Below are 13,720 nucleotides of genomic sequence, written 5' to 3'. Positions count from 1 at the left end.
GGCCTCCCAAAGTGCTGGGATTACAGGTGTGACCCACCGTGCCCAGCCACTTCTTTTTTTGATACAGGGTCTGCCTCTGAATCCCAGACTGGAGTGCAGTGGAGCAATCATGGCTCACTGCAGCCTCAACCTCCCAGGCTCCAGTGATCTTCTCGCCTTAGCCTCACAAGTAACAGGGACTGTAGGTACTTGCTACCACACCTGGTTAAATTTATTTTTTTCTTTTAGAGAATGGGGGTCTCCCTATGTTGCCTAGGCTGGTCTCAAACTCCTGGGCTCAAGTGATCCTCCTGCCTTGGCCTCCCAAAGTGCTGTGATTACAGGCTTGAACCACCCTGCCCCAGCCCCAGGGGAAGAAGGGGGAGGAGTCAGAGCTGACACAGCAGTTTTGCAGCTTGGACCCAGCAAGTGCCTTTTAAGCTTCTTCAGTTCCCATTTGGAGAATCCGGCCCAAAGTTTCACATCCCATTTCTATGATGAACCCTAAACCCCTTGTCCAGCATTGCTTGGGCCTCACGTGTTCCTGGCTGCTCAGCTCCACTTGCCAGTTCCTCTCAGTGTGCGCCTCACATTGGGATTACTGAAGCTTGGGCTGTAATCTCTAAACTCTGGAGCAAAGACCTTAGTGAGCCTCCTGGTTGCCATGCAAGTTGCATAGCAATAGCGTCAATGTGCCCATATAAAGGGCCTAATAATTCCAACTGCCTCCCAGAATTGAGGCTTTTGAGACAGAATCTTACTCTGTTGCCCAGGCTGGAGCACAGTGGCGTGATCTCAGCTCACCGCAACCTCCGTGAGGCAGACATGTTTTTTGTTTGAGATGGGAGTTCCGCTCTTTTTGCCCAGGCTGCAGTGCAATGACGCGATCTCAGCTCACTGCAACCTCCACCTCCCAGGTTCAAGCGATTCTCCTACCTCAACCTCCTGACTAGCTGGGATTACAGGTATGAGCCACCACACCCGGCTAATTTTGTATTTTAGTAGAGATGGGGTTTCATCATGTTGGTCAGGCTGGTCTTGAACTCCTGACATCAGGTGATCAACCCACCCGGCCCCATAATCACTCATTAAATAGGGCTGTTTCTGGCTGAGACCTGACAGATCTGTTTCTAGATACCAACCTAGGTCTTAATTCAACTCCCTGGAGTCTATCTCTACCATCTGGGAGGGACAGTTAACAGCCAGGCAAGCAGAGAACCCTCAGGTTCAACACTACCCAGATAGCTTCTTGTCTTAGGACAGGTAAGAAAATGGGAGATGGGGCCACCTCCTCTTTCACTGGCATCCCAACCCAGCCAGAAGCTTTATGAGAACAGATCCCACCTCATCTTCCACACCACACACAAAACCACCAGCTGCATCAAAAAGCTTTATTTCCATTTGGTCCAAGGCTTGTTAGGATAGTTAAGAAAGCTGCCTATTGGCTGGAGGGAGAGGCTTGGGCAGAAGCCCTATTACTTTGCAAGGGGCCCTTCAGAAGTCGCTGGGCTCAGAAGGCTCTTAGTCGTGCTTGAGAGTGAGCCTTTCGAAGAGATACTCGCCCAGCCCAGCCTCCGGGCCTCCCAGCCTGTGGAGGTTGGTCAGGTGGTCACCCATCTTCTTGATGAGCTTCACTTCCTCATCTAGGAAGTGAGTCTCCAGGAAGTCACAGAGCTGAGAGAGAAGAGGGAGAAATTAGAAACCCAATCCCTGGAAAAGAGGGAGAGAGAGCAGCCAGTTGCAGATTAAAATGTGACAGGTGTGAAATGAGGCTCTGAAGGAAATTTGCCCAAAGGGAGCAGAGGCTTGAGGGGTATAGTTGGGTAGCCATGGATGCAGGGGGTACGTACATGGGGGTCCGTGTGGGCAGAACCCAGGGCATGAAGATCCAAAAGGGCCTGGTTCAGCTTTTTCTCCAGGGCCATGGCGGCTTTCATGGCGTCTGGGGTTTTACCCCACTCATCTTCAGCTGGCTTCTATACGGAAGGGAGAAATGGCTCAGAATACACACACTCGGCACATAGAACTAAACCTACATTTCCCAAGAGTCGTTGGGGGTCAGAGGCCCAGGCCACAAAGACATGTAACAGCTTGTATTTATCACTCTCCGCACCCTGTCCTAGCTCTTACAGCTACACGTCCCTAAGACCATGCAGCGGTGTGGACTGCCGCGTCTTGGGGGCACTGCACGAGGTGTGCCTCTATTTCCAGCCGTTAAGAGGGTTCACAAGACCGAACTCAATCTCCCAGAAGCCCACGCAACACCTAAGCCCTCAAATCAAGGCTCCTCGCGCGCACGGCCTGCTGGGAGATGTAGTCCATTACCCACACACTAGTTACCTTGATGTCCTGGAAGAGAGCGCGGCCGCCACGCTGGTTTTGCATCTTCAGGAGACGCTCGTAGCCCTCGCGCTTCTCCTCGGCCAATTCGCGGAAGAAGTGGCTCACGCCTTCCAGAGCCACATCATCGCGGTCGAAATAGAAGCCCTACGGGAAGAGATGAAGGCAACAATGGTTAGGGGGAGGCGAGGCCAAGGGGGACTCCGCCCTCTGTTTACCCGACCGCACAAAGAAGGCCGGCGCGTGCAGTGAGGGCCGGAGGTGCGCAGCTGGAAGAAATTAGGGCCAGGGGCGTCCTGGGGACTCACCAGAGAGAGGTAGGTGTAGGAGGCCTGCAGGTACATATTGACCAGGCTGTTGACGGCTGCCTCCACGTCGGTGGAATAATTCTGACGAATCTGGGAGCTCATGGTTGGTCGGCAAGAAGGAGCTAACCACAAAAACGGTGCTGGCAGGTCCCAGAAGCAGGAGATGGCCGAAAAGATGGTCCCGGAGGTTGCAAGTGGAGAGGAAATCGGAGGGCGGTCGGAGGCTGGAAGAGAGTCCCCGGATCTGTTCCGTCCAAACACTGTTGAAGCAAGAGACAGACCCGCGGGACCGCCGAACTGCGAGGGGACGTGGCGAGGGCGGCTTCTTTTATAGTGCGCTGGCCCTCAGAGGCGGGGCGCTCGGGGCGGGCTATCGGCCAATCTGCGGTGGCAGGAGGCGGGGCCGAAGGCCGTGCCTGACCAATCTGGAGCACATAGGAGTCTCAGCCCCCCGCCCCAAAGCAAGGGGAAGTCACGCGCCTGTAGCGCCAGCGTGTTGTGAAATGGGGGCTTGGGGGGGTTGGGGCCCTGGGGCTGATTCTGGAAATGTAGGGTTTCGTGGGCGGGAGGGTGGGGGCTGGGGTCCCTCTGGGAGGCTAGAGTTTTATGGGAGCACTAACAGCCCTGTGAACTGATGACCCTGGGGTCCTGGGGGTGCCTCGGGAAAGTAAGATTCTGGGGTTTCCGAGGGCATGGATTTTTTCTGGAACCTTGAGTGGGGGGAGGGGCACCTCAGAGGTGCAGGGAAGACCTGTAGTTGCCTGAGGTTTGCGCTGCGAGATAAGGAGTCTCCAGATCCTTGGGAAGCTTGGAAGGCTGTGAGGTGTTATTTCTGGACCCCTGGAGATCTCTGGAAGATGGAGTGGTGCCGGGACTGGAGTCCTGGGATTTACAGAGGTGGGGGTTCACGATGCAAACTCTCTCTATTTTGGAGCCCTCCCCGGGGAGATCTTTAGGTTCTTGAGGTGCTCTGCAAGTTGGAAAGGGCAGTTATTCTGGAGCCGTGGTTTTCACCCAGTGCGGGAAGCCCAGGAGGAGCATTGTATGAGGTAGGGTGACTTCTGGAACCCTGGACAGCCCTCTGGAACCCTCCAAAGATGGGCTGGGACTTTGGGGATACCTTGGAGCTCTTTCAGGGGCCCAGGCTTTTTCTGGGAGTGGAAACGGGGAGGAATGAAAAGTCTGTTTCGAGCTTTGCGGTGTCTCTGGGATTGCATTTCCTGGAGGCTGTTTTGGAGGCAACTCACAGACTTCGAGAATTCTCCGTGGCCCTGAGCAGTGTCTCTGAAGTTGCCCTCGTGTCTTGCCTGACGTGTGCTCTTTCAGGCCCACAAAGAGAAGCCCTGCGTTGTGGACAGAGTCTGGGACCTATGGACGAGACGTCTGTCTTCGACTAATGCATATTTTTTAAGTGGGCCTGGTCCATGTTGATTTCTGGGAGACGGAGTCGGCGCAAACCTTGACCCTACTTAAGTGCCCTGATGGAGGCAGCCCGTGCGCTGGGCAGGGAGCTGAAGCCACTGGGGTGTCGGGTGAGGTCAGGCCCTGCCCTACAGAGGAGCTGCTCCGAACAGCCCAGGTGGGGCAGCCCCTGACCGAGGGGATCTGCAGATGCCCCGCCAGGCAGGTATCTGGGGTCCTTGTTGCAGGCAGCGACTGCTGAGTCATGCTGAGCTCAGCGCGGGAAGGGGCCCCCCGCGGGGACGGATGGGGGTGGGGCCACTCGCTGACCTCATCCCCTTGGCACTCCCCGACTTTTTTGGTGGGACCCTCAGAACTAGACCTGGCTCAGACCCAAATCGGGCCCCCTTCCCCAAGGTCCCCCCTTGTTGGAAGCCGGCTGTGTGCTTTGTCTCCGTGTCTTTTTGGTTCCCATAATTTTTTTTTTTCTGAGATCCTGCCTGTGGCCATATTGTCCCCTCACTCTGGGTGGTGGCTCAGTGTACACTCATTGATCCTCTGCTCCTCTCTCTCTCCTGACTTGGGGTCTCTGGGAAGAGTCCATGGAGGAGGGGCAGCCGCCCAAAGCACTCCGTTGACTGTGGGGCCCGAGTTACTCATTTACCAAATGTCATACCTCAGCCCAGAGACCTTTAGTCGGCCGAGAGGGGCCTTGGGGCCCATAGGTGGAGGGAGAGGAGGGGCTGAGACAGCCAGGATCTGAAGACCATAGAGAATGTGGGGTGGGGAGACAGAGGCCCAGAGAAAAAGAGACTCAGACAGAGACCCTGAGAGAGAGGGGGACAGAGACCTGGGCGGGGGGACAGAGACCCAGAGAGAGGGGAAAAGAGACCCAGAGACAGAGGGGTACAGAGATCCCGAGAGAGGGGTACAGAGACCCTGAGAGAGAGGGGGACAGATCTAGAGAGGGGGACAGATCTAGAGAGGGGGACAGAGACCCAGAGGGAGAGGGGGACAGAGGTGGGGGGGACAGAGGTAGGGAGGTACAGAGACCCGGGGATGGGGGGGATTGAGACCCAGAGGGACCCGGCGGGGGGCGGATAGAAATCCAGAGTAGGGGACAGAGATCCAGAGAGAGGTGGGGACAGAGATCCAGAGAAGGGGGGACAGAGACCCAGAGAGAGGGTGACAGAGACCCAGAGAGAGGGGGGTCAGGAACTCAGAGAGAAGGGGACAGAGACCCGGCGGGGGGGGACAGGGACCCGGGGGCGGAGGACAGACACTGGGGAGAGGGAAAGAGACCCAGAGAGACAGGAGGTACAGAGACCCAGGAGAGGGTGACAGCCAGAGAGAGGACAGAGACCCAGAGAGAGAGGGGGACAGAAACTCAGGGTGGGGGGACAGACTCAGAGAGAGATGGGGGGCCAGAGATCCAGAGGGGGGGACAGAGACCCAGAGAGAGGGGGCCAGAGGTCTGGGTGCCGGGGGTGGAAAGAGGCCCAGAGAAAGAGGACCAAAGGTGGGGTGGGAACAGACTCGGAGAAAGAAGTGGGAACAGAAACCCAGAGATGGGAGGGGGTAAAGACCCAGAGGGGGGCGCCAGAGACCCTGTGACTGAGAACCCACATCCTCTAGCCCCCTTGTCTTCGCTCCGCCTGTGTCTAAGGTCACTGGGCCTCTGAGCTCAGCACCTTCTTCCGGCAGTTCCTCTCCAGGGGGGCCCCACCCAGCTGTGGGGCCAGACCAGGTTCCTCCTCCTCTGCCCTGCCCTCCAGCCTCTCAGTCCCCAGCCAGGGGACTCTCAGTCCTCTCTGTCCTCAGCCCAGCTCAGGAGGCCTCTCCCGTGGGCCCTCGCCCTGGTGTCCTCAGCCTGCCACCCTCCAGCGACATCACCACCAGGCTCCAGAGCCCTTCCTGCTCCCTTAGTCCTCCCATCCCTCCTCCCCCCACTCCCATTCTCCAGCTCAGTAAAGGTATGGCCTCCTGAGGTCCCATGTGTGACACTCCAGGCTCTGGTCCCCGGGCCCCAGAGGCTTGCTCTGCAGCCGGCTGCGCTGTTCTTCCCCTACCCACACGCCTGCTCAGGCCTCACAGACCGCTGCCTCTGTCCTGCACAGATCATCCTGGGCTGCAACAGATGTGCCACCAATCACCCTCCTTTCCCGTGAGCTCCTGCAGGTCAGGCCCGGGACCAACTAATCCCTAACCCACAGACCCCACAGGGCACCCCAGAAATGATGTCAAGTGACTGCAGAGAGCCCCACGTCCCTGAGTGGCCCAAGCAGGTATCTCTAGGCCTGGCGTGGGGCGGCAGGCAGGGCCTGCTCTCCTGATGTGCCGGGGAGCGGGGCAGAGACCCAGTGACTCAGATGCCGAAGTGTGTCCCGAAGGAGGTTTATTACCCCCTCAAGACCACTCTTCCCCACCCCCCCAATAATTACAAAAGTAAGAAAAATGCCCATGTCCCCCAATCCCCACCCCTCCCAGAAAAATGCCATAATTTATGGAGGAAAAACACAGTCCAAAGCAGCTGGGGGCCTCAGCCCATCTTCTTCCAGATGGTGAGTGAGGCGGTGAGTACTCCAGCCACGAAGATGGTCACGGTCTGCCACGTGGGCGTCCCAAAGTAGGAGAGGAGGCCGTCCTGGGGACAGGGACATCAGTCGCTTCAGCGACTCGGCCAGGGGCAGCCCCTGGGCAGGCAGAGGCGGGATCAGGGATGGAGGAGGCCAGAAGGCAGGATTGTGGGCAGGGGACTAAGATGAATGGGCATTAAAGAGCTGGACGCAGGCCAGGCATGGTGGCTCACACCTGTAATCCCAGCACTTTGAGAGGCTGAATCGGGAGGATCGCTTGAGGCCAGGAGTTCGAGACCAACCTGGGCAACATAGCGAGACCCCTTCTCGGTGAAAAAAAAAAAAGGAAAGAGTTGGGGTCAGAGGGTCATCAATGAACTTGAGCAATTCCAGAGGCAGTGGAGGCTCCAGGGAGGGCAGAAGGCACTAATCAAGTCAAGGTCACAGTGAGGTCGGGGTCACTGGGAGGTCAGCAGGGTAGATGAATCAGGGATTGATCAGACACGTAAGGAAACGCATTATAGACCACATCTGATGATCTGAAGATGGGGAGAGGGCACCACTGTGACCTGCTCCAGAAGGCCCCGGGTCCCAGAGGAGTGGCAGGGGGCAGGGACGGTGGGGCAGGGGTGGTGGTGAGGGCGTGGTGGTGGGGGTGAGGAGGCTTGAGGAGTCTCACCCAACCACCCTGGTCTTGGATCCAGCCCAACAGCCGCTCCCGGAGGAAGTCCAATGTCCAGCCCATGATGGTTCTGATCAGTTCGGGCACCTTGGTGCACAGGGCCTGTGGGGAGTGGAGTGGGCGTTAGGGACTGAACCTTGTCCCCACTGCCTGGAGATAGTGGCCCCAAGCCTCCTTTCTCAATTCTTTGCCTCCCCTCAAAGATTTCTGCCACCCACAATTGAAGTCAGCTTCAAAAATTGTAAACATGGCCAGGTGCGGCGGCTCATGCCTGTAATCCCAGCACTTTGGGAGGCCAAGGCAGGCAGATCACTTGAGGTCGGGAGTTCAAGACCAGCCTGACCAACACGGAGTAACGCCATCTCTACTAAAAATACAAAATTAGACGGGTGTGGTGGCGCAAGCCTGTAATTCCAGCTACTTGGGAGTCTGAGGCAGGAGAATTGCTTGAACCCGGGAGGCGGAGGTTGCAGTGAGCTGAGGTTGCGCCATTTCACTCCTGCCTGGGCAACAAGAGCAAAACTCCATCTCAAAATAAATAAATACAAAAATTAGCTGGGTGTGGTGGCAGGCACCTGTAATCCCAGCTCCTTGGGATGCTGAGGCAGGTGAATCACTTGAACCCAGGAGGCAGAGGTTGCAGTGAGCCCAGATCACGCCATTTCACTCCAGCCTGGACAATAGAGCAAGAATCCGTCTCAAAAAATAAATAAATAAATAAATAAATAAATAAATAAATAAAATTGTAAACAAGATAATGTTACTCTCAACTGCCCCACCCCTGAGCCTTCTGTGGCTCCCCAGTACCCTCAGGATGAAGACCCGAAGGCACAGCGCAGCCCACAAGGCCTGTGTGCAGGCTCTGGCCTGACCTCACTCCACCTTTCCACTTCCTGTTTTGTGCCTCGCTAAGCTGCTTCCATTTTTTTTTTTTTTTTTTAAGATGGAGTCTTGCTCTGACACCCAGGATGGAGTGCAGTGGCGCAATCTCGGCTCACTGAAAGCTCTGCCTTCCGGGTTCAAGCAATTCTCCTGCCTCAGCCTCCCAAAGGGCTGGGATTACAGGTGCCTGCCAACATGCCTGGCTAATTTTTTTTTTTTGAGACAGAGTTTTGATCTTGTTGCCCAGCTGGAGTACAATAGCGCAATCTCGGCTCATTGCAACCTTCACCTCCCGGATTTAAGTGATTCTCCTACCTGAGCCTCCCACGCAGCTGGTATTACAGGTACCCGCCATCACACCGGGCTATTTTTTTTTGTATTTTTAGTACAGACAAGATTTCACCATGTTGGTCAGGCTGGTCTCAAACTCCTGGCCTTAGGTGATCCGCATGCCTCAGCCTCCCAAAGTGCCAGAATTACAGGTGTGAGCCACCATGCCCGGCCCCATTTTTTTTTTTTTTTTAATTTTTTAAATTCCCATCAAATTCTTCCTGCCTCAGGACTTCATGTACTCCTGTTTCCGCCTAAACCGGCCAAGCAAATTCTTACCCTTCAGTTCTCAGGGCAAATGTCACTTCCCCAGAGAGGACTTTTCTTTTTTTTTTTTTTTTTGAGATGGAGTCTCGCTCTGTCGCTCCAGGCTGGAGTGCAGTGGTGCAATCTCGGCTCACTGCAAACTCCGCCTCCCAGTTCACGCCATTCTTCTGCCTCAGCCTCCCGAGTAACTGGGACTACAGGCGCCCACCACCACGCCTGGCTAATTTTTTGTATTTTTAGTGGAGACGGGGTTTCACCATGTTAGCCAGAATGGTCTCGATCTCCTGACCTCGTGATCCGCCCGCCTCGGCCTCCCAAAGTGCTGGGATTACAGGCGTGAGCCACCACGCCCAGCCAGAGAGGACTTTTCTGGACCAGAGAAGATCAACCCCTGACCATGGACCCCGACCTGCTCTCCCAACTCCCAAGACTTCTCCTGCAGCCTTTATCTGGCCACTTCTATTCTGTCATCCCCACTCTGTAGGTGGTCCCACCATCACCTGCACTGCTATTCCTCTCACCTCCGATGTTCAAGCCCCATCAGCTCAATCTTGAAAACACATCAAGAAATATCCCTCTTGGCTGAGCACGGTGGCTCACGCCTGTAATCCCAGCACTTTGGGAGGCCGAGGCAGGCAGATCACCTGAGGTCAGGAGTTCGAGACCAGCCTGGCCAACATGGTGAAACCCCATCTCTACTAAAAATGCAAAAATTAGCCGGGTGTGGTGGCAGATGCCTGTAATCCTAAGCTACTCGGGAGACTGAGGCAGGAGAATCGCTTAAACCCAGGAGGTGGAGGTTGCAGTGAGCTGAGATTGTGCCACTGCACTCCAGCCTGGGTGCCACCAAGAGAGACTCCATCTCAGAAAAAAAAAAAAAGAAAGAAATATCCCTCCCATTAGCTGGTGTGGTGGGGAGCACCTGTAACCCCAGCTTCTCAGGAGGCTGAGGTAGAATTGCTTGAACCTAGGAGGTGGAGACTGCAGTGAGCCAAGGTCATGCCACTGCACTCCAGCCTTGGTAACAGAGCAAGACCCTGTCTCAAAAAAAAAAAAAACAAAAAAAAACTTCCAAAAAGAAATATCCCTCCCTGTTGGAGACCAGCCTGGACAACATAGCGAGACCCCATCTCTATAGAAAAAGGCTAATGCAACAGTTAGTGGGACGTGGTGGCATGCTCCTGTAGTCCCAGCTACTCTGGAGACTGAGGTGAGAGAACTGCTTGGGCCCAGCAGTTTGAGGCTGCAGTGAGCTATGATCACTACTGCACTCCAGCCTGGCCAACAGAGCAAGACCCCACCTCTTTAAACCCCCCCCCCCCCCCCACCTCTGCTGCTACCACCAGGGCTTGTCATCTTTCAGTAAGACTATGACAGGTGCCACCTCTCCAGGCTCCTTGCTTCTGCCCTTGTGACCCATGAACTCTTTTGACCAAGAACAGCCAGGAGCATTTCACCACCACCCCCACCATATTTTCTTATGAGAATCTTCATAAAGAAAAGTTAAAAGAATTTCACAGTTAAAAGCCATATAGCCGCCACCTACAATTAGATTCTACAATTAACATTTTGCTATACAGACAGTCCCCAACTTATGATGGTTCGACTTACAATTTTGACCTTACTATGGGTTTATCAGGGCATTGAATGCATTTTCAACTTATGTTATTTTCAATTTATCATGGAATTACTAGGATGTAACACCACTGCAAGTCAAGGGGCATCTATACTTGCTAGAATAATCTCTTAAATTTATAAATCAGGTCCCGTCACTTCCGTATTTAAAACCAGCCAATCACTCCCATCACACTCAGAGTAAAGTTAAAGTCTTTCCAGGCTGGGTACAGTGGTTCACACCTGTAATCCCAGCACTTTCGGAGGCCAAGGTGGGCGGATCACTCAAGGCCAGGAGTTTGAGACCAGCCTGGCCAACATGGCGAAACCCCGTCTCTACTAAAAATACAAAAACTAGCCAGGCGTGGTGGTGCCTGCCTGTAATTCTAGCTACTTGGGAGTGCTTTAGCTCACTTGAACCTGGGAGGCAGAGGTTGCAGTGAGCCGAGATGGCGCCATTGCACTCCAGCCTGGGCAACAAAGTGAGACTCTGTCTCAAAAAAAAAAAAAAAAAAGTCTTTCCAGCAGCCTGAAAGACTCCATACAATCTGCCTCTGCCCGACTGTGCCCTTCTTTCCCACCCTCTCCCCAGCTCACTCTGTTCCAACAGCACTGGCCTCCTCCCTACCGTCAAAAGATGAGGCTTGGTCCTACCTCAGGGCCTTTGCACTTGCTGTTCCCTCTACCAGATGCCTCTTCCCCCTGATCACTATAGATCACTGCATCCTTCTTATCATTCCACCTTTGGCTTTAATGTCACCTGCTCTTAGATGTCACCTGCTCTTAGAAGTCTCTCCTGGCTGGTTGCGGTGGCTCATGCCTGTAATCCCAGCACTTTGGGAGGCCAAGGCGGGTGGATCACTTGAGGTCAGGAGTTCAAGACCAGCCTGACCAACATGGTGAAACCCCATCTCTACTAAAAATACAAAAAAAAAAAAAAAAAAAAAGCCAGGGATAATGGTGCACACCCGTAATCCCAGCTACTCACGAAGCTGAGGCAGGAGAATCGCTTGAACCTGGGAGGCAGAGGTTGCAGTGGACCAAGATCGTGCCATTGCACTCTAGCCTGGGCAACAAGAGCAAAACTCCATCTCAAAAAAAAAAAAAAAAAAAAGAAGTCTTTCCTGACCACTCTGCTAAATCACACTGTCCACTTTACTTCGCCCCTGCATATGAACTCCCTGAGAGCAGGGATGTAGCCTGCTTTGTACGGTGCTGTGTCCCAGGTGCCAGGTACAGGCCTGGCACATAGCAGGTCCAGTAAATGCTTGTTGAATGAATAAAAGAAGGAGCGGACACCCAGTGCACAGCCATCTCTCTCCATGCCCTCTGTGGTCACTGGGCCACTGCAGGGGGTTGATACCACGATCCCCAGGTCCTCACAGGTCTGAGGGGGAGCATCCCTGGGCTCACTGCCCTGCAGCTGCCCACCTTGAGCACCAGTTTGCTGGCAAAGTAGAAAAGGGCGACAACCCGGCCCCAGTTGAAGTTGCCGTCAGAAAACATGTCAGCTGCCACTCGGAAAAAGACCTCTCGGGGGGAGTCTGTGTCCACGGCGGCAATCATCCTGCAGGAGAGAGGAGAACCAGTGCCGGGGAGCGGGCATCAGGCTGATGGTGGAAATTCCCGCATCCACCGCACACTAAAGATAAGGAGACTGAGCCCCAAGCCAGGCTGAAATGAAAAGCAACAGGCCAACGGGGGGCAAGGGAAGGGGACAAGACAGACATTTAGGAAGGTGGGAAAAATGACTCCCTGAAGGAGGGTTTTAAGATCCTGGCAGAGAGGAGGGCTGGGAGTCCGGAATGCTTGCGCTGAGTTGTGGGGCCCAGACTCCTAGTTCTTAGGGGAGGAGGAGAATGCGGGGCTGAGAGTCCTGTGTCCTGAAGGAGCCCAGTGGCTGGACTTCTGGGTCCCCAGGGGCCCACACCTCTGCAGCTCCATGTTACTGTCCAGTTCGTCCCCGATGCGCTTGAGACACTCGCTCAGCTTCTTGGTGGACGCATCCTGAGGCACCGGGTCCAGGGCCAGCTCGGGTGCCTCCCCCCCCATTCGCCCTGCTCGATCCTGGATGAAACTAGAGTGGGGATGGAGTGAGGGTGCAGAATCAGAACGGGGTGTCACTCCTCAAATCTGTGCCACAATAATCAGACCTCAAACTCACCCCTGAAGCAAAAGGGCCCCTGTCTTCATGATCTGCTCAGAGCTGGTGGGCCCTAGAGGAGAAAGGAAGGGAAGAGGTGCCTGGACTCTTGGGTTCTAGGGGATCAGGAGACTGTGGAGGCTCACGGCCCCTGAGGGAAGACAGAGCTGGGGACCCTGGACTTCTGGGACCCTAGCAGATAAAGTGACGGGGTGCCCAGACAACTGAGTCCCTGATGGAGAAAGGCCAGGAGGCTGCGCCTGTATCCTACATTCTCCCCGGGGAAAGAGGCTAGGGGAACGCTAAATGCATCCAGACCCCTGGCCTGAGGGGGCAGAGGCGAGACCCGCCCCTCCCACCAGTGCCAGAGGCAGGAAGTGGTGCGGGCGACAAGCCCGGGCCTGCCCGGGGGCTTGGCTTCCAAGATCCCCTGATTCTCGGGGGTCCGAGAGCGCCAGAGAGTCAGGGATCGGGGCACGGGGATCAGAAAGCCAGGAACCTCCGAGGACGGAGGGGGCTGGAGGCTGGCAGCGCCCGATCCGGGAGTTTCTGCCCCTCAGTGCTTGGAGATCGCACAGCCCCAGGCCGGTAGGAAGGATCCTGGGACGGGCCGGCGAGGGGGCTCGCCCTCCTCCCGCCCGTCTGCCTCCCGCCTCACCCCCGCCTCTGGGCTGCTCCCCGGACCCGTCCATCACCGCCGCTCCCGCCGCCGCCTCTCGCCGGGTCCGCGCGGGCGGCCGCAGCGCGCCCGGGTCACGTGAGAGCCCCGCTGAACGTGCGTCCCTCACGTGGCCGCCCCGCAAAATGGCCGCTGCCCCGCAGCGCCGCTGGGTCACGTGACCGCACCTGCCTCGCTCCCTCGGGAGGCTTGGTCCCGTCACGTGACTGTCCAATGAGCATCTCCAGATAAGTGCCAGCCGTGGCGCCATCCTACAGCCGCCGGTCCAATCGCAGCTCTAATGCCTTCATTTATCCAGGCACCATTTTTAGAAGTTTCGGGCAGGGTTTGAGCTCTCCCCAGCGCAGAAGGAATAGCAAGTGCAAAGGCTCAGAGGCCCAAAATAGCGTGCTTCCAGGCAGGACTTTGTAGATGACTAAAAACTGAGTGGTTTTGTTTTTTGCAGAGACCTGGATCTCGCTATATAGCCCACGCCCAGGCTTGTCTCTAACTCGTGAGCCCAAGAGATACCCCCGTCTC

At 55.6% G+C, this 13,720-nt stretch overlaps 2 protein-coding genes across 7 annotated transcripts; both read right to left on the bottom strand.

Annotated features, from left to right (window-relative positions):
- Window positions 1-1,356: 1,356 nt before the first annotated feature.
- On the bottom strand, window positions 1,357-4,255 carry FTL (ferritin light chain). Of its 2 annotated transcripts, XM_054538442.2 has the most exons (5): window positions 3,875-4,255; window positions 2,628-3,597; window positions 2,320-2,466; window positions 1,830-1,955; window positions 1,357-1,653 (listed from the first exon to the last, which is right to left on the bottom strand). In XM_054538442.2, the coding sequence occupies exons 2-5, from the start codon at window positions 2,727-2,729 to the stop codon at window positions 1,501-1,503; spliced, it is 528 nt and encodes a 175-aa protein (XP_054394417.1). In that variant the 5' UTR covers window positions 2,730-3,597; window positions 3,875-4,255; the 3' UTR covers window positions 1,357-1,500.
- A 2,151-nt stretch (window positions 4,256-6,406) lies between these two features.
- Window positions 6,407-13,307, bottom strand: BAX (BCL2 associated X, apoptosis regulator). Of its 5 annotated transcripts, none has more exons than XM_024236951.3 (6): window positions 13,181-13,307; window positions 12,544-12,595; window positions 12,310-12,456; window positions 11,811-11,946; window positions 7,284-7,388; window positions 6,407-6,721 (listed from the first exon to the last, which is right to left on the bottom strand). In XM_024236951.3, the coding sequence occupies exons 1-6, from the start codon at window positions 13,212-13,214 to the stop codon at window positions 6,530-6,532; spliced, it is 666 nt and encodes a 221-aa protein (XP_024092719.1). In that variant the 5' UTR covers window positions 13,215-13,307; the 3' UTR covers window positions 6,407-6,529. The 5 variants fall into 5 exon arrangements, with proteins under 5 accessions (XP_024092719.1, XP_024092718.1, XP_063576266.1 ...); XM_024236950.3 differs by having other exon boundaries at window positions 6,407-6,672; XM_063720196.1 differs by having other exon boundaries at window positions 6,407-7,388.
- Window positions 13,308-13,720: the final 413 nt, after the last annotated feature.

The sequence above is a fragment of the Pongo abelii genome, chromosome 20 (assembly GCF_028885655.2).
Source record: "Pongo abelii isolate AG06213 chromosome 20, NHGRI_mPonAbe1-v2.0_pri, whole genome shotgun sequence".
Classification (NCBI taxonomy): domain Eukaryota; kingdom Metazoa; phylum Chordata; class Mammalia; order Primates; family Hominidae; genus Pongo; species Pongo abelii.
This window is presented reverse-complemented; position numbering and strand designations above follow the sequence as displayed.